Source organism: Pelophylax lessonae (assembly GCF_965119305.1).
Source record: "Pelophylax lessonae genome assembly, chromosome: 1".
Classification (NCBI taxonomy): domain Eukaryota; kingdom Metazoa; phylum Chordata; class Amphibia; order Anura; family Ranidae; genus Pelophylax; species Pelophylax lessonae.
In genome coordinates, this window is record NC_138768.1 from 105,288,233 (window position 1) to 105,314,882 (window position 26,650).

Sequence of the window (26,650 nt, forward strand, 5' to 3'; positions counted from 1 at the left end):
CTATTTTTTTATCTATTTACTCGTCATAACCTCATCTTTTAAAATTTAAGCAAACAAAAATTTAACCAAACAATTGGGTTATGTGTTGTTGTTTTTTTTTTTTTTGCATTAAAATTCAAAAAAGTGTATTTTTTTTTCTCTTAAATTGTGTTTGAAAAAAATGCTACGCAAATACTGCATGACCATAAAAATTGCAAACCCCACCATTTTATTCTGTAGGGCTTTTGCTTTAAAAAATATATAATGTTTGAGGGTTCTAACTAACTTTATAGTAAAAAAGAAATACTGATTTTTACTGTAAACAAACTAAACAAAAGTGTCAGAAGAAAGGCCCATAATGACAAAGTGAAAAAATAAATAATTTTTGAATGTCTATAAATTTATTAAATATAAAAAACTGAAATATCACATTGGCATAAGTATTCAGACCCCTTGCAACAACACTTGAAATCTATATCAGGTGGCTCCCATTTCTCTTGATCATTGCTGAGATATTTTTACACCTCGCAATAATCCTGTCTCTGAGCTGTGCAGGCGGTATAGTACGTAACATGTTATGAAAGAAGAATTTATCCTTGCGTACACACTATTGCGATGACAGACATCACGTGATTCGCACGGCGTTGCTGTGAACATCACATGCAATGTCTGTGCGATGCCAGTTCAGCCACACAGTTTGTATGGGTGAATTTGCATCAAATTCAGACCAAAATGGTGCAGGAGCCTTTTTTTGGTCCGCACAACCACGTGATCTGATTTCAGTTTGCACTGCGATCTGCGAACCGATTTTGGGGTGTCATAACTTTACAGTGACACTCACAGCGGTTCGCAGAGAGCAGTGTAAACTGCCTGGGAGTGAGATGCATTGCAGGAACCTGCACTGGAATCGCTGTGGTTCCCGCATCGCATATGTGTGAACCCAGACTTATTGAGGAAAAAAATAAATTTAAACAACTAGTATCAGGTTGCAACCTAACAAAATTGAAAAAAGTGAAGGGGGTCTGAATACTTTATGAATGCACTGTATCTAGAATCTGCCATTGCTGACCACCTCTTCAAGAAAATGCCAACTACCTGGCTGTCATGCTGTTCTGAACGATTAACCTGAAAGAAGTGTGGAACCCAGAAATTGTTGGCTTGATGCTATTCTTCGATGGCAGACCTTATTTTTTTCTCAGCACTTGGTTCTTTTAGTGACAGCCTGTGGTCTCCTTTCAGCTTCTTCTGGTGTATGTAAAACAAAATGATTTAAGGCTCTGTTCACAACTAGGCATCCCAAATCGCAGATGGGATTGCCGCAATTCTGCCCGCGATTCCAAATCGCAGGACGGGCTTGCGATCCCTTGACATTCAATGGCACCGCGATCGCAGCACGATTTTGCCACGATTGTCGCCTGACGAATTGCAGTAAAATTGGGCAAAAAAATCGCGAGACACTTGTTGCCCAAGAGAAGTTTTGGAACTGCTTTTGGGTGATCCCGTGATTTTGTTTGCGTGATTTTACTGCGATTTGTCAGACGACAATCGCATCAAAACACGCCTCGATTGGGGTGCCATTGATAGTAACGGGATGGCATGCCCATTCCATGATTTGCAGCAATGGGGAATTGCGGTAATTCCACCCTGCGATCCGGGACGTCTAGGTGTGAGCAAAGCCTAAAGTGTAAGTTCGCTTTATCAGAAAAGGTGCACTAACACCCTACCCAAGCCCCGCCCTCCCGGTCCTCTCTATACTTATCTCTGTGGGTGCTAAGCTGTCAGTGACCATGCAGCTCATGTAGCTTTCAAGGGATTTCAAATCCTTGCACTTCTCCTCTTTCTTTCTGATCCATCCTGGAAGCCCTGGGGTAAGAACAGCGAGGACCAGGGGTGCAGAAGTGGTAGAGAGTGTTCACCTCTTTTTATTATACAACTATTCACTTTCAGAAAGGTAGATATTCGTATGACATTTTTGCATTGGCTGCAGCATGAGTTAAGGTAGATAAGAGTCCTGATAGCATTGGAGGATGGTTGGCATGTAGTGGGGAGGAAGGGGGTTCATTTTGTATTCTATTAGGTGAATGACGGGTATGGTTTGATTCACTCACTGCTTTTATTTTACAGGGGCTTGCAATGAGGTGCTAGAGCCTTGCTTCACATTAGCCAAGTGACTTGACCTAAATGGCGCAGCATGACTTTGCTCCAGCCTGGCTTAATTTCCCTCCACCGCCACCCTCCACAAAGGTAAAACTCGTCTGCTTTCTGTAACCTGTTGTATGTTTCCTTTTCTCTTGTATTTTAAAGCAGACATTTGGTAATGTCAGGACACTGTCAGAAGATGCCTGTACTTTTCATGAGGCTGCAAAAAGCACCAAAACACGGTGCGCTCACCAGAGGAACGGCCCAAAGGTCTCAGTCGGTAAATACTAATCAGCAGTCTATAGCAGTGGTTCTCAAATCCGGTCCTCGGGACCCACCAACAGGCCAGGTTTGCAAGATAACTAAATTACATCACAGGTGATCTCATTTGCTTCTCAGTGATTGCAGTATTCTAGTCTGCATCCCCCAAGGTAATACTTAAAATCTGGCCTGTTAGTGGGTCCCGAGGACCGGATTTGAGAACCACTGGTCTATAGCAGTGTTTCCCAACCTCTTTTCAGTTAGGGCACCCCTTCAAAATCTGAACAATCTCGGGACAACCCATTCTAAAATGTAAGAAAGGAAATCTAATAGTTTTACGTAGCACAGCAGCATCCGCACACATAAGACACCCAACATTAGAGGTGATTTATTCTTAGAAAGCAAATACACTTTTCCACACTGATATTGACTAATATTCCAGCATTTGTCTTCTCGCTCAGTTTCTCTCTCAGGACCCTTTCACATACTAGTACGTCGGCGGACTCCATTTTTCTCAGCGGGGGATTGATCCGCCGATCCCCCGCTGAGCAGGCGGAAGGCAGCTCTGTCTCCGCGCGCAGAGACAGAGCTGTCAGGTCCTCATTCTTCTCTATGGGGGAATCGGATGAGAGTGGACCGTCTGTCCGTTCTCATCCGATCCACCAGACGGACAGAAAATATGAAATAGGGTTTCAAACTGTCTGGATTTGACAGATCGGATGTCAGCGGACATGTCTCCGCTGACATCCGATGCCCCATAGAGATGCATGGGGCATCCGTTCAGATCCACCTGAAAAATGGACAGGCGGATATGAACGGTCCGCTTGTGTGAAAGGGGCCTCACTCAGCTAATGTGACTCCAGTGCTAATGGAGAGGGGCAAACAAGGATGCTGTGCAGACGCCCAACGTTGTCCTTGTCAGCCGATGTCATTGGCTGTTAGGAAGCCAGTTTAAAAAAAGCTGGTCTATGGGATACGTGGGATAAAGAAAAGTTACAATTTAAAATGTCTTGGAACAATTTTTCATGGATCTGCACTTGGTACCCCATGAAAATACTGAGCTCCAAAGCCTCAGATCTAGATAGTATTTCCCCAAGGTTTAAAAGAAGGCCCTCGAAACAGGCTCTTTGCCTGACTCAATGGGGTTGATTTACTAAAACTGAAGAGCACAAAATCTGGTTCAGCTATGCATAGAAACCATTTGGCTTCCATTTTTTTTTTTTTTTTGTCAAAGCTAGTTTGAAATTGATTGGCCTCCTTGCACAGCTGCACCAGATTTTGCACACTCCAGTTTTAGTAAATCAACCGATATGGATTTTGAGTCTTATAGACTTATCTCACTTTGCTTGCTAAAGTTGTCTTTGGCCCTGGATTCCACAGGTTGATGACGGTGTAGTGTGTCCCCCCCCCCATATTTAGAGGAGTTGGGTGATTTATTCAGAAGGTCTGTTTGGGGGGGGGGGGGGGGTGTGGTGTTGTAAGTGAATGCTCCAATATACAAAATGGTGTACTAAGTGGCTGTTTTTACCTTTATTGCCATCTGCTGGTGAATGGTGGTATTATTTTATCACCATAAAATATGGAGAAGGTTAAACGTGCACAGAAAAGTGCAGAACAGGAACTCATTTATAATAACTAAAATCTAATAAAACATTGTAGCTTGCATTAGAACACCCCCACCCCCAATTAGCACTGCTCCTGATAAAGTATGTCCTTGACCACTAATATCGGGGTATGTTTAAAGGGACTTTGTCAGGAGGTCAGCAAAGTTACAAAGGCACTAACCTGAGACGAAAGCAACCTGAGGCCCCGTTCACATAGGGGTGACGCTACCTCAGAGCGGCCGCCACGGACTTCATAACATTGAAGTCTATGGCGGTCGTCTCCTGGTCGCCCCAAAGAAGCTCCGGACCTTTTTTCTAGGTCGGAGCGACTTGTGTCGCTCCTATTAGAACGGGTCCGCAGCTTCCCTATGGGAGGCGACCTGCGGCGACCTGTGAGGCGACCAGGTCGCCTCACAGGTCGCCCTAGTGTGAACCGGGACTTATACATACCTGTCTGTTGGCCTGTTTGCTAAAATCTTAGGGGTTAGAACCACTTTAAGGTTGTTCTTGCCGTTTTGAGCTCCCGCTGGAAATTTGCCTTCTTTGTCCTGGTGACCATTGTCTCTCGGAAAGAAAGTGATGGGAAATACATAATTTTACAGCTGTCACCAAATCAGGAGATGAGAGTAACTCTATTGGGACAATACAAAAACCTGTTTAAACAATTTCAACATTTTAAAAACACAGGTTTTAGTTGCATATTTTTGCAAAGAGCTGCCAACTTGGGATATACACACACACGCACTTCCAAGCTGTGTACCGATCAGTGGTAAGTACCGTAAACCAACTATATCAAAGGAGACCTGGATCAGATCTCTCTAGATTGCAGGACTAAGGGCAAAACCCAGAATTCAACGGTCTTCTATATCAGAAGTGTACCAAATGCTCAATAAAACTTTAATAAGCTAATCCTATGTAGGTGCTAAGAGAAGGGTCATGTACTGGGCAATGGAACAAGCCACAGACACAAGGCTAGTCGTTGTGAGATGGCAATCAGATGACATCTAGACACTGGTGGGGAGGAGCTGTCAAGCCAGGACTGCCAGACCTTGTCGGATTTCTAGCAAGGCAAATTTTAAAATAATAAATTGCAAAATGAGTCGGCGCTAGTGGGAGGAAATCTCAAAGGGGCTCAAGCTGAGCTCCCCAATATCACACAAATATACAATTTATCCTAATATATTTTATGGAATTTTTTACATGGTGATTCCCGTTATATCCTATCAGAGGAGTTCTCACTGAACGTGTGATATTGGGGAGCTCAGCTTGAGCCCCTTTGAGATTTCCTCCCACTAGCACCGACTCATTTTGCAATTTAATATTGATATTGGTATTTAGTGAAAATACTAGAGCTGGCTGCATGTGGGATAGGATTTGATCCTAATCTCATAGTCTTCATCAGCTGCAACACACTATAGGAATTCCTCCTATTTGGATACCCAAGTGACAGCGCACATATCACCCCCTATTCTTACAAATTTTAAAATAAGGTATACATTATAGTTAACACCAGAAGTCCAGACTCAACTGTCAAGTCGGCAGCTACAGTTTTTGTAGCTGCTGACTTTAATAAACACAAAAATGACGAGCTTCTTTTTAACAGGAAGTCAGTCTACCAGTCAACTTCAAGCACCTGTCGGATCATTAGGCTGCAGTGTTGATCGGTGTATTCTGAGAACGGGGAAGTCATCCCGCTGTTGGAATACAATAGCACAGCTGAGCGAATTCCTCCATCCTCCTTGAATGTGTGGGTGTAGCCTTGTAGGGAATCCTGTTTTTTAGTGTTTTTTTTTTTTTTTTTCGTTCATCCCATTTACTGAATGAAAAAAAACTGAACTATGTATGGATGGCTTTACAGTTTTTAGAGTTTACAATATACATTAAACTGCTGGGGGAGTGCAGTTTGTTTTTATTTTATCTGCTTCAGATGGTTTTTTTTCTTACCCTTTTAGAGCTAGTGGATCACTGAGCTCCCAGTTTAAGGAGTCGATAATGTAGCGTTGTCCCTTCTCCCAGTGGCGATTACAGGGTTAAAATTTGGGTGTTTTTTTTTTTAATTCCTCCTGAATACATCATGCCTGACTGGAAGTATTTTATGTTTCTTCACACAGACCTCTTTAAGCAGTGACAAACCTTCTGAGAATGTGGTGCGTCCAGAGAGCCGCTACAGTGTAACGCGAAGACGTCACAATTCATCCGATGCATTTGATGCTTCTCTTGGCCGTTCAAATGGAGGTATAATTGATCTTTGTCTTCCAGTCAGACTTTTAAAGGAACCTTTTGCAGAAGAAATATAGAAGCCGCTGTTGGGTTCAGATGTCACCAGAAGTTTGACAGTCTCTGACCCGTCACCTGTCTGATCCCACTCAGTGTCTCCTGCCTTCAGAGTTCAGTGTGTTGAGGACAGGCAGCAACTCTGACCCAGGAAAGGGGTGATTCCTAATGCCGCACATAGAGGTGGACAGAGTGGCAACCTTAGCCTGGACTTCTACCAGGCCACGTTCCCAATGTGTTTCGCTCCTCGCCCTGGACCTTAGTCATGGGGAACTCTGACCCTGGACATTAAAATTAATGTTCATTTACCATGCTTTATGCATAATACCACTCTTTGGGCCTAACATAGTACATTAGTCTGAGACATATGTGCATTTCTGACCATGCAGGCTGGACAAAAAAAAAAACTGATTTGCTCTGTTTATGATGTTATGTTGGGTGTCTGTGCTTTTTGAGCCACTGGCTCAAACCTAGTACACACGGGCCAGAATGTTGGGTGACATCAGCTGGTTCAATAAAAACTGGCCGACATTCGGCCTGTGTGTATGGCAGCCAGTCTGTCGAGCATGCTGGAAAACCAGCAGTCGACTGGCCAATGGCTGAGAGTGCTGGCCAGAGTGTTCTGGTGGAAGAACACAAATCAGCAGGGGAGATCGCTGTACTAACATCAAATTGTACAGCAGCTCCGATCTGAGGTGTCCTATTTTTTCGGGTTAAATGGAAAAAAAAAAACTAGTATTGTGTACAAGGCTTAACAGTGAGTGCAGAGATAAAATTATAACTTTTATTTTCTGAATGGCTGTTTCAGGCCTGTAAAGCATTGAAGGCAGACAGTTGGCATTTTCAGGAGACCAGCAGGGGCACTTCCCACACTTGACAGGTGTACGTTAAAAGAAAAAATTACAAAATGTAAATCTATACGTTTTTAGTGGTAAATGTACATCCAGGTGTATTTTTGATAGAGTCAGTGTTCTTGTTATTTGCTGATTTAGTTAAAAAAACCCCCCTAAAACTCCCTTTTAATTACCTAATTTAATGGTCATGTAATGCTGCAGGCCCTGCGTCATCTGTCTTTTTTATTGCCTTTTTTGTTAAGTAAAAAGGTCCTTCACTATGTGGGTGATGTGGGCACTACCTATTGGCTGCCCAGCCATGGGTTCTTCTATGGCTAAACAGCATGACGACGGCACAAAGAAGTGACTAGTTTGCATTGACACAGACTGCAGGGTTGGCAGTTGTGAGTATAGATCAACCCTAGTGAATAGAGAAAACACACACCTATCCTATCAAAGATAAAAAAGAAAAATTATAAATGATATAAATGTTTTTCAGTTGTACCCAGACTACCTTTTTATTATATTCTTTACTAAAAATTGTGATGAGAGAAAAGTAAAATGATTTGCGGTTTACCAAACCTCGAACATTAAAGTGACATTAACCACTTCCGAACCGCCCACCGCATATACTCCGGCAGGGCGGCCCGGCTTTATGATTGCCCTTAAAAGGGCCGGTTGTATCTGTAAGACTAGATGTCCAGAGCATTTCCTACCCTTACATAAGATGTCAAGAGCCTCCCCACCATCAGAAGTTGAGTCCCCCACCCTCCCTTGCATCATAGTGCAGCCCCTTTACCTTGTGCTGCTGCTGGGAAGAAGCTGGAGGCATTACTGGAAAGCAGAAATTACAGGGTCTAGAGGAGGGCTGGAGCTTTTCTGCTGCAGGAGAGTTGGAAGGGCCAAATGAAACACAATGGAGGGCCCACGGGCCTTGTGTTTGACATATGTGCTCTAGCGCTTCGGGGTCTTCAATAGGCTGACTTCAGGCCGCGTCCGGACCCAGATGCGCTTAAATCCGGACCACAGCAGCTCCCCCGCCCCCCCCCCCCACATGCACCCACCCGCCCCTGCAGCTGTTGAAGTCACAGCAGAGCAGGCGGATGGAACAGAAGGTCTCCAGGGGGAGTGGCAGCTATCCAACCCCTCTCCTCCCCCAATGCACCCGCCTGCCGCTGAACCCAAGGCAAGGTGGAGGGCAGATGGCACAGAGCCTAGCGGCAGCAGCAGGCGAGCACGCCCAGAAGAGGAGTCCACCCTGCCACTCTCCCCGCCCTCCACAACACTGAGTTAAGGTAGGGAGAAGATTATTGGGGGGGGGGGGGGGGGGCTGTGATGTGATATCTGTGGCTGTGATGTGAAAGGGGGGAGCTTAGAAATGGGGGGGGACTGTGAGGGGTGAGCTGTGATACGAGGGGCTGTGAGAGGGGGGGGAACTATAATGCTGAAGGGCTGTGATGAGAGAGAGAGAAGCTGTCATATGGGGGAGCTATGATATGGGGGAGCTGTTTTGTGAGAGGGGGAAGCTGTGATATAGGGGGATGTGATGTGAGGGGGGAGCTGTGATATTGAGGGCTATGATATGGGGGGGGGGGGGCTGTGATGTTGAGGGCTATGATATGGGGGAGGGGCGGGGGCTGTGATGTTGAGGGCTATGATATGGGGGGGGCTGTGATATTGAGGGCTATGATATGGGGGGGGGGGCTGTGATATGAAGGGGTTGTGATTGCAAGGGGGGCTGTGATGTAAGCGGTTCCCTAATGTTGGGGGCTCTAATGTTAAAGGGGGCTGTGATGGGAAAAGGGGGACTGATGACATTAATTTAAAGGGGGTTGTGACGTGGAAGACCTGAGTCAAAGCAGAAAAATTAGATTCGGACCTCTGCAGAAAGAAAATGTTACCAACCGGACCTCCGTGAATTTTAATTGAGTACCCACACAGTTGGAAAGCATTCCCCAGGAGCACAGTTAACCGGTTGCCGACCGCCGCACGACTATATACTGCGGCGGTCAGCCCCGGCCAGGCAGAGTGACGTATGGGTACGTCACTCGCCTGTCACTGACTTGTGAGCCAATTGCGGGCGGGCACGCCCGCCACGGCTCGTTCACTGACAAGTCAGTGCGTGTGATTGGCGGACCCGATCGCTCCGGTGAAGGGAGAAAGTCAGGCGGCTGATGTAAACAAGCCACCTGTCATTCTCCCCTGTGTAAAAATGATCACACGGTTCTACTATGTAGAACCGTTGATCTCTGTTTTTACACCAATAGCCATGTCCCACTACAGTTAGAATCATGCCCCTAGGACACACTTAACCCCTCCCTCTCCAATACAGTTAACCCCTTCCCTGCCAGTGTCATTTTTGCAGTAACAGTGCATATGTATAGCACTGATTACTGCAGTAATGTCACTGGTAACCCCAAAAGTGTCAAAAATGTCAGTCAAGGGTCCGATCTGTCCGCCGCAATGTCGCAGTACCCAAAAAAAATCGCAGATCACCGCCATTACGCGTTAAAAAAAAAACCACCAAAAATGACAAAATCTTTCCCTTTGTTAGTAAACGCGATAACTTTTGCTCAAACCAATCAAAATACGCTTTTTGCGATTTTTTTTTTTTTTTTTTTTTTTTTTTTTTTTTTTTTTTTTTACCAAACATATGTAGCATAAAACAAATTGGCCAAAAATGTTAAATTTTGATTTTTACATTTTTTTTAAAATGTTTAAAAAAATTTGAAAAATATTATTTTTGCAAAATTGACGCTCTTTTTTTGTTTATAGCGCATGATCAAAAAATGGCACAGGTGATCAAATACCACCAAAAGAAAGCTCTGTTTATGGGAAAAAAAGGACGTCAAATTTGTTTAGGTACAGCGTCGCACGACCGCGCAATTGTCCGTTAAAGTCACGCAGTGCTGAATCGCAAAAAAAACCCTGGTCTTTTAGCAGCCAAATCCTCCGGGGCTTAAGTGGTTAACCACTTGATCACCCCTAGTGTTAACCCCTTCCCTGCCAGTGTCATTTATACAGTATTAGTGCATTTTCTTTTTTTTTTTTTTTTTTTTAGCACATGTCACTGGTTCCTAAAAAGTGTCAGATTTGTCCGCTGCAATGTCGAAAGTCCCGCTAAAAAATTTTAATCTCTGCCATTACAAGTAAAAACAATTAAAAAAATACAAATGCCATGAATCTATCCCATAGTTTGTAGACACTAAACCAATCAAAATACACTCATTGGGATTTTTTTTTTTTTACCAAAAATATGTAGCAGAATACATATTGACCTAAATTGATGAAAACATTTTGTTATTGGGAATGTCTTGTAGCAGAAAATAAAAATCTATATATTTTATTTTCAAAAGTGTTGGTCTTTTTTTGTTTATAGAGCAAAAAGATAAAAAAAAGCACAGAGGTGATCAAATACCACCAAAATAAAGCTCTATTTGTGGGGGAAAAAAATACATTAATTTTATTTGGGTACATCGTTGCACGACCACGCAATTGTCAGTTAAATTAACGCAGTGCTGCATCGCAAAAAATGGCCTGGTCATAAAGGGGGTAAAACCTCCGGAGCTGAAGTGGTTAAAGGATAACTACTTTTCATGGGAAGAAAAGCATAAAACAGCATGTACAGTTGCTGCACAAGTCATATTGAATTTGGAAAAATGAAAATTAGTTTTCCTTAGTGTACAGCACTGTAATATTTTGTAAAATGCAATATGACAACCTGGAAGTGCTCTGTACACAGATGGTATACAGAATGCCCCCCAGAAATGTCATTTCCTGCTTGTGTAATTGGCTCACTGATTTTCCCAAAAATCTGTGATACAAGTCAGATTTTAGTCTTCCCCTCAGGGCTGCTGTTAGAAATCGCGGGGCCCCGTACAGACTACCTGGCAGGGCCCCTCCCCCCCAAGAAAAGATTAAAGATATATTTAGCTATAATTACTACAAAATCACTATTATCAGACACAAATATAACATAACTCGCATAATTCCTGCTAAATCTAAAAAAAAAAAACTGTTAAATAAAAAAGATGAAATGAGAAAAATATACAGGCTGGGCAGTTGGAGCTCAGTGATCAGAGAGACAGAGAGAGAGAAACAAAGTTACAATTTACAAATAAACTCCTGAGCAGAGATAACATTAGAGCCAGTGCTTGGAGGGGGGGGGGGAAGCACACAATGGAGGGGGATTAGTGAGGGACAACTGTCTCTTTCTCAACAGATAAAAGCTGATAGCAGGGAGAGGGACAGATCAGATTCAGGTGCTGGAGGAAGATTTCTGTATTTGTTGTCCACCACTCTGTGTGGGCCCCCCTGTATGCTCGGGTCCCCTACAAGAGGGCTGGTGGCCCTCCCCCATCAGCGGCCCTGCTTCTCCTGCAACATTTTTGGTGAGCTACTCCCAAAAGGAAATCTTTTCTAAAGGGATGCAAACCCTGCAGTTTTCCTGCAAGTGCAGCAGCTGATTGATAACAATAAAACCACTCCCATTCATTTTGCACATGGCCATAGGCAAACAGGGCAAACCGCTATTTCTTCAGATTACAAAATTTTGGCATTCGCAACATGTTAAAATCCCTATACAAAGAGAGGAGAGTCCTATAAGCTCCCTATGACCCCCCTGGGTGGGGTAAAATACGTTGTGGGCGGAGGGGATGGCCAGGCAGAACTTGACTGAGGCTGTTTTAATTTTTTACATACAGGGTCTTGTAGTGATGTCAGCTTATAGGACTCTTCTCTTTGTTTTGTTATCCACCGAGCTGGGACGACCTCCGTCCTTGCCTGCATTCTGAGGCTTACTATAGAAGAGAACTCGTTGGAGCCTCGAGAAGCACATATAGCTTGATATTGGTTCATATGTTAAAATCCCTGCAATGTACATAGATCATAACGGGCATAAGAGCGCTCCGCTCTAGTCCAGTACAGAGTTGCATGCTTCCATGGATTTGCACTGCAGTGGTAACCCCCTTTTCCTGCTCCGTCTTCACAGGAGCTTGACTGACAGTAACAGTAGGGGGTGGGGCAGGTAATGCATTAAAGTGATACTAAAGGCTCTTTGGTATTAAAAAAAAAAAAAAAAGTTGCCTGTTCTGTGAAATAGTTTTGCGCAGAGTAGCCACAAACCCCCTTATCTCGGGTCTCCTGCCGGTGCTCCCCCACCCCCCTCCCCGCAAAGTGCCCTCATAGCACGCCACTTGCTATGGGGGCTCTTGTGCGTGCTCTCTCCTGAACCCTGCCCCCCGCTTTCCTCTCACTGGCTGTAATTGACTGCAGCGGGGGAGCTATTGGCTGTCTCTCTGCCAATGAGGGGGTAGAGAGTTGGGACAGCAGCTGCTTTAAAGAGGAAGTAAACCCTCCTCTACAACTTGTACCTATAGGCAAGCCTATGATAAGGCTTACCTATAGGTACTGTAAATATCTCCTAAACATGTACCGTTTAGGAGATATTTACCTTACATGTCGCCAGTGACGTCACTGGCGCATGCGCTCTGAAGGAACGGCCGATCGTGCCGTTCCTTCAGAGCCCCGTGCCGTGACTGTCGGCTCCCGCGCGCGTGCGCGGGAGTGACGTCACCGCGGCTCCGGCCAATCAGATGGCCGGATGCCGCGATCCCGGAAGACGGGCGACTAGACATGTCGCCCGTCATAGAGGTGAGTGAGCGGCACGGCGGGGGCTCGTTCTGAGGTAAGTATTGCATAATGAGCTAATATGCGATGCATACTAGCTCATTATGTCTTTCTTTTGCAAGGTGTAAGAAAAAAAAAAAAAATTTATACGAGTTTACAACCTCTTTAACCACTTTAAGCCTGGAAGATTTGACCCCCTTCCTGACCAGGCCCTATTTTGTGATTGGGCACTGCGTTATTTTAACGGACAATTGCGCGGCCGTGCGCCACTGTACCCAAATAAAATTAATGTCCTTTTTTTCCCACAAATGGAGCTTTCTTTTGGTGGTATTTGATCACCTGTGCGACTTTTACGTTTTGAGCTATAATCAAAAAAAGAGCGTAAATTTAGAAAAATAATAACATTCCCCAAAAAAATTATTTAAAAATCAAATATTTTAACATTTTAGGCCAATTTGTTTTCTGCTACATATTTTTGATAAAAAAAATCGCAATAAGCGTATTTTGATTGGTTTGCGCAAAAGTTAACTACGGGAAAGATTCATGTCATTTTTTTTTTTTTTTTCTAGTAATACCGGCAATCTGCGATTTTTATACTGGACTGCGACATTGCGGTGGACAGATCGGACCCCTAACTGACATTTTTGACACTTTTAGGGGGACCAGTGACATTACTACAGTAATCAGTGCTATAAATATGCACTGTTACTGTAATAATGACACTGGCAGGGAAGGGGTTAACCCTATGGGTGATCAAAGGGTTAAATGTATGCCTCATGCTTACTGACCTATGCGGGGAGGGGGGTTCTGTGACACAGACAGAGATCGCAGGTTCAGCTATGCTGAATCCTGTGATCTCTCTCTGTCTATCACTGAGAAGATCGGCCTGCTTTGTTTACATAAGCGGGCGGATCTTCTCACACTTTCCCCGACAATCGGGGAAGGGAGGCGGTGATCGCGCGCCGCTAAGACCGCTAGGAGTCCAGCGATGTAGGTCTACGTCACTGGACCCAGGGGAGCCGCACTGCTGCAGTAGGATTACTGTCAGCAGTCCGCAAGTGGTTAATGCACATCGTTGGATCCAAATCGGGTTTAGGTAAGTATTAGTGGGGCTGGGGGGGGGGGGGGGGCCGTGCTCAATACTGAAGGTTTTTTACCGTCATGCACAGAATGCAGGAAGATAAAAAACCTTCAGTCTTTGCAACCACTTTAAGGTTAAAAATCGTTTAGACTTTAGTGCTACTTGATGAAAAATGATTTATTAGTGTCGAATCAGAATCACTGTTTTAAGAAAAACTCCAGACTTTAAATTGAAAGAAAAACTAAATTTTTCCACAAACTTTACAAGCTGGCCCAAACAAACTGTCCCTCAGTAACATGTGAGGCCGATGGATGTGCTGTATAAACTGTATGTAGCTGAGGCTACATATAGCATACTGCACTGTGTTCCGGGTTCGAGCCGAGACCTTCCTGTCTAATACCCGGAACATAGAAGAGTCTACTGCAGCGGTGCCCAGCCGCTAAGGGCAAGCAATGTAATCTATCAATGAATGCAAAGCTTCCTCTGATTGGCTGAGTCAGAGGTTGTGACATCATCAGCCTGCCTCTCTGACTTCATTGAAAGAATACATTGCTTGCTCTGAGCGGCTGAGTGCCGCTGCGGTAGACTCTTCTGTGTTGCAGGTATGAGACGTGAAGTCTCTACTCACACCTAGAACAAAGTACGGTATGCGGTATGTTGCCGCAGCTGCATACAGTTTATACTGCACATCCAGTAGCCTCACGTGTTAGTGAGAGACATAGTTTGAGTCAGCTTGTAAAGTGTGTGAAAAATCAAAAATTTCTTGAATTTTAAAGTCTGCAGAATTGCCCTGAAGCATCGATCCAATCACTGCTTTGGGTTTGTGGTTGAGCCGTCAGAGTTAACGTCAAATTGTGCTTGGCCTTGGTGGAGTTTTGCTCGATTTTTTTCTGGAGGAACTTAAATCATTTTGTATAACCGCAAACATATTAGATTTATGATACATTGAAAATTGTCCTCTTCATTCATAAAAACAGATATCGCAACACAAATTACCAATGCCATATTCTTTTCTGTTTGAAGGTACTTTTGGAAGAAAAGAAAAGAATGGGTGGCGCTCCCAGGGCAGGAACGGATCAGAAAATGTGAATCTCAGCGGTACATTTAATGGTACGGGCTCCCGCTCTCGAAGTAGCACATTCCATGGAGGTAAAACCCATGGGCATCGTGAAGGCAGCTCTTTAGAGAATGAAACAACACGAAAAGAAGATCGTGAAAAACGCAAGCAGTTTGAAGCTGAAGATTTTGTGAGTAGTCAGTGAGGAAACCATTAATCTTGGTGTTGACAGTGTCTCGTGTGGCCAAGAATGCCACCTGTTGGCAAAATAGAAGAATGCATACTATTAAGCAATATTTTAAATTTGACAAAAAAATGTTTTTCTTTATTCTCCATTGAGAGACACAGGAAATCCTTAAAGTGGAAGTAAAGTTAATAAGGCTTACTTATAGATATTGTAAATATCCCCTAAACGGGCACGGTTTAGGAGATATTTACATTACATACAGCCAGTGACGTCATTTGCGCATGCGCTTTGAAGTAATGGCCGGCCGTGCCGTTCCTTCTGAGCCCTAAGCCGTAATCAGCGCCTCACGTGTGCTTGCTCAGGAATGACATCATCACGGCTACGGGCAGTCTCAGAGCTGGAGTCTGCGATCCCGAAAGCAAGACTGGTGAAGATGGGAACATAGCATAATTCCGTTTACAAATTCTATTGAATATGCCACTCACATATGTACAAATTAAAGATATAAGCAGTTCCACATTAGCAGATCTGCTGACAGATCGGTATCTCTCACCCACTTGCCATAAGTGATACCGCTCCGTTCGGCATACAATCTCGAAGGTCACGTGCGTGGTCACATCTGCTAATGTGGAATTGCTTATATCTTTAATTTGTTCATATGTGAGTGGCATATTCAATAACATTTGTAAACAGAATTATGCTTTGTGACATCATTTTACCTTTACATAAGCAATATTTGGAATATCTGCAATATCGGCCAGTTCCGGGGCCGATACAGCTATATCGGCAAAAGTCAATATCGGCCCTCGATATATCAGCCTTGCCGATAATCAGTCAATCCCTAGTTGCTGGGCACCTTTATTACCTGTTCCCACTTTTTTTTTTTTTTTTCTATGAAAGGGGTTAATGCTGAGGGGGGGGTGTTATGTGCTCTTTCCTGCCATACAGCATTGAGGAAGCATCTCCTTGCTGCTGCAACTGCTTGCAAAGAGCCTTGTGAAACCTCAATCTTTGATCCGTTCCTGGTGGTCTGTTCCCACTGTGGCTCTGGCCAATTCCATCTTAACAAGATGCTTACTTTACTGGTGGAGGATGCACCAGCTTTCTAGGATCCAATCGTTAAGCTGTTGGAAGCCCCTTATAGAGTGCTGTTCTCTCTGGCAGGTCCTGATCTTCACCCTAATTCTGGCTGGGACCTTACTTAGTTAAACCATGTCTAGTTCTTCAAAATCTCTTAAAAGTGATCCAATCACTGCTACAGTTTATCCCTTATTGACTGTGATGGGTATTGTGTGAAAATTCAGTTGTGAAGGTTTGCAGGAAGCTTCTCTTCTCATTTCTGTGTTTTAAGTCAGTATATATCTGTAGGGCCATTCGTCTAAAGTGCTGGACTGCATAACCTTTGTGCAAGAAGTGTTTTGAGCCGTGCGGCCTTCGAGCAATGTCTCTTTGGAACACGCTTTTGATAAAGCTACTGGCGGGTGCAATGTCAGTCTTCTGCAGACTGTCAGTAGAGCTGTCTGCTTGTACCTCTGATACGGGCAGGCAGTTACTGAAGTCCAGAAAAATCAATGAACTATGAGAACGCTCACCAGCGCCCTATTAGTTTATTAAGAACTACAAGCCGTCTGCTACAATGGCTGGTGGTAGCTGCATTTCATGAAATTCACATAACTCTGTGAATGAATGATTTGGGTGGAGCCCCCGCACTATTTTTAATTGTGATAGTGGGTATGGGGAGAGGATCCCCACCTGCTGTCACAATGGGGGATAAGAGTGGCGGCAGGTGATTATTAACTTGTTTCACCTTTAAATATGGGCGTAACGTAACATGTTATTAAAGGTGAACTTTAACAAGGATTCTTCAGCGGGAAAACCCTAAGGAACAGTCTCTGAAATCTTTCCCTTTTCTAAGAAATGTCTCTTTACTCGAAGCTTGGCTTTCAGCTCCCCCACAAGGTTTTGGCCTTTTAAATCTGAGAGAAATCTGTGGCTGAATGGTTTCAGGGACTTTAATGAAAACCTGTTCACTGTTCCCTATTATAATGGGGGTATCTGCCCCATCTTGGATCCCCAGAGCTTTGAATGACTCCATTCTAGTCCAGAAAAATTCTGAATTACATTATTTGGGTTCAGAATTTCTGTAAAGAATTCACCAGATCTGTCCTACTTTGAAAACTTCCTGTTGAGGTAAAAGTTGGCACAGGCTTTTTCAGACATGTCTTTAAAGGGATGTTCCAGCTGGCGGGGGAAAAAAAAAATCAGTCAGCAGGTACAAATACTGTAGCTACTGACTTTTAATATGATGACACTTGCCTGTCCTGGGAGCCCGCCATGTTGGCACCCCAGCCGATTTTCGGATCAGCTGCTGGGTGCTGCTGCCGCCATTCTTTCTAAGGGAAACCGGCAGTGAAGCTCTTCGGCTTCACAGCTGGTTCCCTACTGTGCGTGCGCGAAGAGCGCTGTGCTTTCTAATTGCCCCGGCGGCAGGGAAAGAGGAGGGAGCCAAACTTCTCAGGTACCCATCCCCCCTCCCCCCCCGAAAGGTGCCAAATGTGGCACTGGAGGGAGCAGCTGAGAGGAAGTTCCACTTTTGGGTGGAACTCCACTTTAACTGTCCAGATGTTACAGCCTCTGTGCCCAACCTGTGGTATTTGATGTGCAGCCCTTGGATCTCAGCAGTTTGTATTGGAAACATTAATTTCTACCAGCATCATGTAACCTCTTCCCAGTTTCGTATTGTCTTCTATAGCATGTCCCCAGCCAAAAATGTTCACACTCTGTCCCTCATTTTCTTCATTAGGTTTGCAGTTTCTGACAGTCCTCTCAAGCATTCCATTTATTGAACAATATGTGCGGCCCTTTGATGATATCAAGGGCCGCTTTTGAGGCCTCCTTTAGCTCATAAGTTGACAACCACCGTTACAGCAGTTTGGATGGCCTCTGAACCTTCAGAAATCATTGCCTAAAATGACTCACTGCTTGGAGTTTCTGGGTCCAAAAGTGAGAGTATGTCGATAATTTTTTTTTTTTTTTTTTTTTTTTAATACAGTTCCATTTCCTCAGTTTTACTCAAGACTTCTACAATGCAATATTCTGTCGCAGTGGAACAAGTTGATCTTGTCTGTGGACAGACTGATTCGTCTGTCACCAAGGACCAGGTTGTCCCTGGCTTGGTGGCTCAGGAATAAAGCTCTGAAGTTATAGAAGGCCTTGTCTTTTTGGCATCTGAATCTATCTTTCTGTGCTTCAGAAACCACTGCTTCAACCCATTCAGAGACAATCCTTTCTCTCTGCTCCCAATGGTATTTTCCTTTGTGGTCGTCAACTTTTATGAGGCGAGTGTCTGAACTGGCACTTATCTTGAAGGCACTACCGATCAACTTCTGTACAACTATCCTGTTGGATTTTTGCCCCGCGGAAGTCTCCACGCTGTCAGAATACAATAACTTAGCGGTAGAATTCCCCTATGGGAAATCAAGTCATTTCTTTACATTCAACCCACTGATTAAACGAAAAAATTATTCATGTATGGGCTGCTTTAAACTGAGCCTCCTCATGATAGGCATGTTTGTCCTGACTCGTTTAATTGTGATTGTAACTATCATTTTTCTTATTGTGTAATAGGGAGAAAATGCAGTAAAAGCAGCCTAGTGTGTATTTTAGTTCTGTCCATTATAAGTTACCTACATCTAAGACCACTATCCGTTCTCTAAATACTTAGAACTGGTTTACTTTTAGGCCTCAGATACACTTGAGCGCAAAAATGCCTATTTTAACACGCGTTTGTTTTTTTTTCTGCCTCTAAACACCCCTCCATGTTAGCGTATGTGTCCATGCACACACAGGTGTTTAGAGGCAGAACCCCCCCATCATCTGCGTTCAAGAGAGGAGCATTTTGGCTAAAAAAGCCAAAACGCTCCTAAGCACTAGGCGCGTTTAACACTTGAGCGTTAATTCATTTCAAATGCCAGAATAAATTAAAGTGATACTAAAGTCACTTCTATATTTTTTTTTTAAATTTCAAAATAACAAACCTGTTATACTTACCTGCTCTGTGTAGTGGTTTTTCTCCTGGCCCCTCCCTCCTGTTAAGAGCCGTCACAGCAAGCAGCTTGCAATGGGGGCAGCCAAGCCACAGCTCTGTGTGTCCATTCAGACACTGAGCCATGGTGCGGCCTGGCTCCGCCCCCTTTCTCTCCTTATTCACTGACTGACCTTATTTGACAGCAGCGGGAGCCAATAGCGCCGCGTTGCTTCCTCAGCCAATCAGGATGGGAGTCCCAGGCAGCCAAGACACTCCTGCAACATGGCTGGATCTAGAGGGGGCGCAGATAAGTAATAGAGGGGCTGGGGGGCTGCTGCACATCGAAGACTTTTTATCCTAATGCATAGAATGCATTAGGATAAAAAAAACCTTCTGCCTTTACAACCCCTTTAATATTCTGGCCAATGAAATGAATAAACGCCCAAGCGCATGACGCACCTAAAAACATTTGCAAAAACACGGCATTTTTGAAGCTGCATTTCTCCTCCCTGGAGAAAAGGATTTACAAAAGCCCCAGTGTGCATGAGGCCTTAATGTCTAATTTAACCACTTTAAGACCGGAAGGATTTGCCCCTTAATGACCAGGCCACTTGTTTCAACTTGGCACTGCGTGACTTTAACTGACAATTGCGTGGTCGTGCGACGCTGTACATAAACGAAATTTACGTCCAAATACCACCAACAGAAAGCTCTATTTTTGGGGAAAAAAGATCACCTGAGCGATTTTTCTTTATTTTTTGCGCTATACACAAAGAAAGAGCCACAATTCTGAAAAAAAAAATCATTATTTTTCACAATCTGCTATATAACATTCCCCCCCCCCCCCCCCCCAAAAAAATGTAAAAATATTTTTTTTTTTTTTTTACTAGTAATGGTGGCGATCTGCGATTTTTTGCGGGACTGCGATATTGCGGCGGACAGATTTGACCCCTAACTGACATTTTTGACACTTTTTTTGGGGGGACCAGTGACATTACTACAGTAATCTGCTATGAGGAAAGACTACAAGCCCTGAACTTATTCTCTCTGGAGAAGAGACGATTGAGGGGGGATATGATATCAATGTACAAATACTGTACTGGCGACCCGAGCATAAGGAACAAACTATTCAGAGAAAGGAGATACAATAAGACACGTGGCCACTCACTAAAACTAGAGGAAAGGCGGTTTAACCTTAAAGTGCGTAAGGGGTTCTTCACTGTAAGAGCGGTAAGGATGTGGAATTCTCTTCCACAAGCAGTCGTATCAGCAGGGAGCATTGATAGTTTCAAAAAACTGTTAGATGGACACCTTAAAGACCACAACATACAGGGGTATACAATGTACGGCTAAAAGCAAACACACACACACATCATAGGTTGAACTGGATGGACTCATGTCTTTTTTCAACCTCACTAACTATGTAACTATGTAACTATGTAATCTGTGCTAAAAAATATGTACTGTTACTGTAATAATGCCATTGGCAGGGAAGGGATTAACCCTGTGGGTGATCAAAGGGTTAAATGTGTGAGCCTACGGGAGTGATTCTAACTGTGGGGGGGGGGGGGGTGCGGCGCATGGGTTCTGAAATGACCATCAGGACATGTGATCCTATATAGAAGGATCACATGGGCTCTATGATCATTCCAGGAAGAACAATGCTCATCTGTTTTACAACAGCTGACTGTTCTCTCTCAGCGGGGAGCGATCGTGGGTGTCAGATGGCAATCGGAGCCGCCTGCCCACCGCGCCACCCCCTAGCCTCCTGTGAGTTACAGTGCAGTTACGGTGATTTGCAAAGGAGCAACTGCCTGCCGCAGTACATCTGCGGTGAGCGGTCGTAAACAGGTTAAAGTGGTTCTAAAGCCTAAACCTTTTTTATTTTTTACCTTAATGCATTCCTTTTAATTAAGGTAAAAAATGTTTAGGCATCAGCATCCCCCTCACCCTCCTTTTTACATGAGCCCTCATTCAATCCAGCACTGTGCACCTCTGCAGCTCTTCTCTCCCATCACTTCTGGGTCTTGCTGGTTTCGCTGGGGCACCGGTAACCATTGACTTCCAGTGATGAGGGAGGGGCGGCAGGGCCCAGTCCTGCTGTGTGTGTGTTAATGGATGCAGCAGCAGGGCTCGGGAGCAAGCACGCTAAGTGCCCCCATGGGGGCACTGGACAGAGAGAAGGGGGCAGGAGCACTGGCAGGGAACTCCGAGTTTTGCTGCCACATTGTACAATTCCATTGCACAGAGCAGGTAGGTATTAACATGTTTGTTAGTTTTTTTACATTTTATTTAAACTCTACAATCATTTAATGTTGACTACGTTCCCATGTATTGTATGTGCAATGTGCTATTTTGATTGTTTACATTTTTGCATCAATGTGTGTTTTACAGCCTTCCCTAAATCCTGAGCATGACAAAGAAGTGAACCAAAACAAGTCTCTCTCTGCTGGAGTGTGGGGTAAGTCTGTGCTTAAATGTTTGAAAGGGACAGTGTCTGCTACTTGTCAGTGGTGCGGTTCCTAACCAATCAGACTGGCAATGGAACTGACGACATGTAGTGTTGAAGTGCATGCTGGACCGCATGGCGTGCTGTGCGGCGTACGTCAACGTGTTTCGCATATGTCACGTACGCTTTGTCAGAGTCTGACCTGGATCCTTCCACAAGCACCGGCTTCACAGCCACATTTTGACATGACACTTGGTGCCACGGAGTGGTGAGAGCTTCAGTCAGTTGAAGGAAGGATTCCCCAGTGTATAAATAGGGTGCTGATATCCATGCATATGATCCCATCACTAAAGCATTCTCTGCCTCCTCTCACCTCCAGACCCAGACCCTGCAGCGTCAGACAGCATATAAGAAATCAAATAGCTCCAATATTCATTCACTCTAGGTGGCTATTCTGGACCTTATCCATGGTATGTATATGTAAGGGTAAGGAAGCAAACGTCTAGTGCTCTCGGTAAAATATACATTTTTATTAAAAGTCAAAAGCAGTTGCAATTGCATTTAGAAGATAAGCTAAAAGCAAACAGGGTGAACAGCTGCAACGCTGGTGTACCAAGATGGCCACGGGTCACGTGGTTTCTCCCGCGTTACGTCCTGTGTGGGCGGGACTTCGTCAGTGGGGATAGGAAATGTCAACAGAACCCGGCTTTTATTCTCAAAGCTACGCCTATGCTCCGGAGACAGCATCGCTGGATACCAAGGAGACACACTCCTCCTCTCAGAGCGGAAGAAGTGTATATTAACCAGGGGAGGCAAAACTGATATTGTGGCCATAACACCAGATAATGATGAACCATACAATAAATGACTCTGCAGGTTAAATCGACAATATTTAGAATAAACAGGGGACAAGAAAAATCCTCATTCTCTATTTCTCTATTAATTACTCTCCAGATAAAATGTATACAAAGACCTCATACATATGAAGCCCTACACCATATACTGGAATAAAGCGTAAAATATTGCTGTCAGATATACCATACCATACACCAAATATTGTTATACTGGTTTATGTGGTTGCTGTATGGTATACCAGAGGAAAAAAATTATTATTAACCACCAGTGACTGTGCATCCTGGTAGTCCACCATTAGGTGGCAGCAACACACCCTATGTATAAAATGCATAATGTCAATATCCATAATATGACACGACTAAAAAACATCACGAGCACTGAATGTAAGAGTTGGCGAACACGTTAACAACATTAGAAAAGGTCATGTTACCTACAGCGTGTCCAGACAATTTAAAATCTGTCACCCAAAAAATCCAAGTGGATTAAAATTTTGGGGAATTGAAAAGGTGAACCATCATTGGAGGGGTGGGAATTTTAGCCGACAATTGAGCCGCAGAAAGTCCTTCTGGATATGAGACTAAGGTCTTGACTCCATTGGGACTCAACATGGACTTTGATTTAAATTGTTTTATTTCTGATAGATGATAAATATATATATTTTTTTTTAAATTGGTCTTAGTCATGTGTCATATTATTGATATTGGCATTATGTATTTTGTACACAGGGTGTGTTGCTGCCACCTAGTGGTGGACTACCAGGATGGACAAAGTAACTGGTGGTTATTAATAATTTTTTTCCTACCTGCATACTCTGGTATAGTTATACTGGTTTATGTGGTTGCTGTATGGTATATCTGACAGCAATATTTTATGCTTTATTCCAGTATATGGTGTAAGGCTTCATATGTATGAGGTCTTTGTATTACAGTAATATACTTTTTGTATTCAGAGTAATTAATCGAAAACTAATGAACGTGAGGATTTTTCTTGTCCCATGTTAATTCTAAATATTGTCATTTTAGCCTGTAGAGTAATTTATTGTATGGTTTATAATTATCTGATGTTATGGCCACAATATCAGTTTTGCCTCCGCTGGTTAATATGCACTTCTTCTGCTCTGAGAGGAGGAGCGCGTCTCCCTGGTTTCCAACGACGCTGCTTCTGGAACATAGACAAAGCTCTGAGATTAAAATCTGGGTTCTGGGAGGAGGAGTGTGTCTCCTTGGTATCCAGCGACACTGAGTCCGGGGCATAGGCGGGTTCTGTTAATGCTTCCTATCCCCGCTGACGAAGTCTCACCCATACAGGACGGAACGCGTATGGGGTTAACCACGTGACCAGCGGCCATCTCGGTACACCAGCGTTGCAGCTGTACACCTTTTTGCTTTTAGCTTATATTCTAAATGTAAGTGCAACTGCTTTTGACTTTTATTAAAAAACGTATATTTTACGGAGAGCACTAGATGTTTGCTTCCTTCCCATATATATACATACCGTGGAAGAGGTCCAGAATAGCCACCTAGACTGAATGAAGATTGGAGCTATTTGATTCCTTATATGCTGTCCGACCCTGCAGGGTCTGGGTCTGGAGGTGAGAGGCAGAGAATGCTTTGGTGATGGGATCATAGGAGCACTATAGGAGTTATATGCATGGATCCTTCATCTGACTGCAATTTATATTGATTGAAATCTCATCTGTATATCAAGCTCTATGGACTAGTATTTACCGGTATTTATTTTATAGTGTTCCATTTGGTTTGTGGAAATACTGTAGTTTAAGATTGCGCTGCACTTGTGTTTGATATATATATATATATATATATATATATAGCTCCCATTGTATAAATTGCTGATTGCAAATGCTTGGGGCTGGAGTAGGTGGGAATGCTACAACTTGGACAGTACACCTGAATCAGTGAATTTGATTCATACAATACCAGGAGACTGTCTCACCTACCACGGGTCCACAAGGTTGCATGAATTAACCTCTCCATTTGTTCTGGGACTGCTAGCATCCATTCACGGTTATATGTGGAAGCAGCCTTATACCACTGAGGAAACTTTGAAGTGTTACTGCCCTGAACTGGCATCATTCACCACCCCCTCTCCAGACTACCATGATAGGATTTGAGCCATCGTTGTTTATCTGTTTTTATTGAGATCTTTGGGGGGGGGGTTTATTTCCTTTTTTGTCTTTGATTGGTAGACATTTTTAACTAAAGGTAATTGTATTATAAACCGTGGTTGGTACTTCGTTCACAACTACTTTTTCAGGGTGACTTGGTCCCCCTAAGTTTCTTTTATTTTGTCCAGATAGTTACCAGTTGTGGAGGTACCTTGTCCATTTTGGACGAATCGGTGCTATGACCGTTTACACTACCTTTCCCACAGTCCATCGTGGGTTTAGGCCGCAGTGGTTTTATTTATTTATGGTATAATTGTTTCCATTGGTGCCTGTTCACATTTATGCAGCAGTGCTACTTTAATGCGATTTTCTAGTGTGGTTTAGCTCCATGGAATGTGCAAACCAATTCCAAAACACAACCAAAGCTGCATCAAAGTCACACTACATTACTGCGTTTAAAATTGCATTGCAGTAGTGTTAACCAAGCACAAAGGGATGTTTTCTTTTTTGTCCATAAATTAGCTTTTTTATTCAGAAACACAAGTTCTATTTTAGGCAAAATAGAAATTGTAGGAGTAAGTTTCATACTTTAGAATGTAAGCCCTGTGGCCACACAAAATAAGATTGCTTTGATGTCACTGAAATCAGCTTCCTTCTAAATAATTTTTAAACAAGTAATTGTTCTGAAAGATTTCTGCTGCCATGTGCATTCAATGACATATTGTGGATTCCACTAGCAATCTTATTGACATCAGTAGAATCCATGCTTTCAGTGCTGTTTTGTTCTTTCTACGTCCACAGCACTATTCCACAGCACTATTCCTCGAGCACTTCAGACATTTATGTTGTTTTTTTTCCATTACACATTCATGTAAATGTTCTTGATAGTACAATTATGTATGTAATCTCTCTAGTGATGATGCCCCTGTCTAGAAGCAAATTACTAGACCTGAGCAATGTCACATGATCAGGGAAGGGATGTCAACACTCTTCCAGCTCGGCAACACTAATAACGGATTGGAGCCGAGCAATATGCTCCAGGTGAAGTGTTGCCTTGAATGGGCAAGGGGATAGTGTCTCCAGTTTAACAGAAAGCTGATTTAAAAGAAAATGTATTATTTCCTTAAATAATTTAATTTAGTTAAACTAAAGCAAATCTTTATTTTCTCTGTTTTGGTTAAGGGAGGGTTATAACCCCTGTCAGTTTATTTTTTTTTTCATCGGTGCCCCTGTAGTTCTTGCCCAATAGCCAAAATATTAAGTGAGCGGAAATCCCTTCTTAAGTGAGAGAATTCCTGGTTGTTACCAGGTTAATCCCCCTAATGGGGGCACAGACAGCATTAAAGGCAAGACGTGTTCTAATCCCTCTCTACTCCAAAACTAACATTTTAGGTATACTTGGTGTTACTAAACCCTTATTCCCTAAAATCGGTCTGTATATGCAGTAAAGCATGCTTGTAATACTCACTGTGGAACCTAAGGGGTTAATCCTCCGCATCGGTTTGCTTCTGTCTCCTCTGACCTTCCTCTTTACTGTTCCCAATCCATCTCCTGATGGAACAGAGCTTTGGCGACACTCTGCACATGCTCAGTTTGGTGTGTATTGCTATAGAATAATTTTTCTGGGGGGGAGAGAGATGGCATGTGATCAGCACAGGACCAATCAGCACTGTCCAGTCAGAGAGGGTCAGGGGTCCTGCATCCTCCTAGGACAGTCAGAGTAGAATGGAAACTCCTCCTACAAGCTTTAACCAGTCACGGAAAGAAGTTACAAGACTGCTATGTGAGAAAAGGTATTTAGCAACTTATATTTACTAAAATAATTGCCATTGTACTGTGAGATACCAGATATAGTGAATGCAGGCTCCTGGATTTAGTAACAGTTTAAGGTAAATGCCAACATGGAAAAAATAAAATAAGTTTACTTTTCTGGTTCAAACTGTTTATTTGCAGAAATAGACAAGATACAGTAAAACATGTCACAGGTAGGCATCGGAACATATTGTGACAGATGTATAGTCAAACAATTAGGGATGAGAAAGGGTATGACCAAGAGTTTAGACTATCGTATAGAAGAGAATTAAACGGAAGCGATATTAGAAAACATTGGACATTGGGCGCCCAGAACACAATGGTAGTCTAGTGCGTTGT

At 43.4% G+C, this 26,650-nt stretch overlaps 1 protein-coding gene across 4 annotated transcripts in view; it reads left to right on the forward strand.

Annotated features, from left to right (window-relative positions):
• The window catches only part of GPBP1 (GC-rich promoter binding protein 1), a 47,602-nt gene that overhangs the window by 10,509 nt on the left and 10,443 nt on the right, over positions 1-26,650 (forward strand). For all 4 annotated transcript variants that reach the window (XM_082243862.1, XM_082243864.1, XM_082243865.1 and 1 more), the window contains exons 2-5: positions 2,104-2,223; positions 6,095-6,218; positions 14,823-15,046; positions 21,465-21,531. In XM_082243862.1, coding sequence (XP_082099988.1) covers positions 2,161-2,223; positions 6,095-6,218; positions 14,823-15,046; positions 21,465-21,531 — 478 coding nt within the window. In that variant the 5' untranslated portion in view covers positions 2,104-2,160. The remainder of the gene's footprint in view (positions 1-2,103; positions 2,224-6,094; positions 6,219-14,822; positions 15,047-21,464; positions 21,532-26,650) is intronic.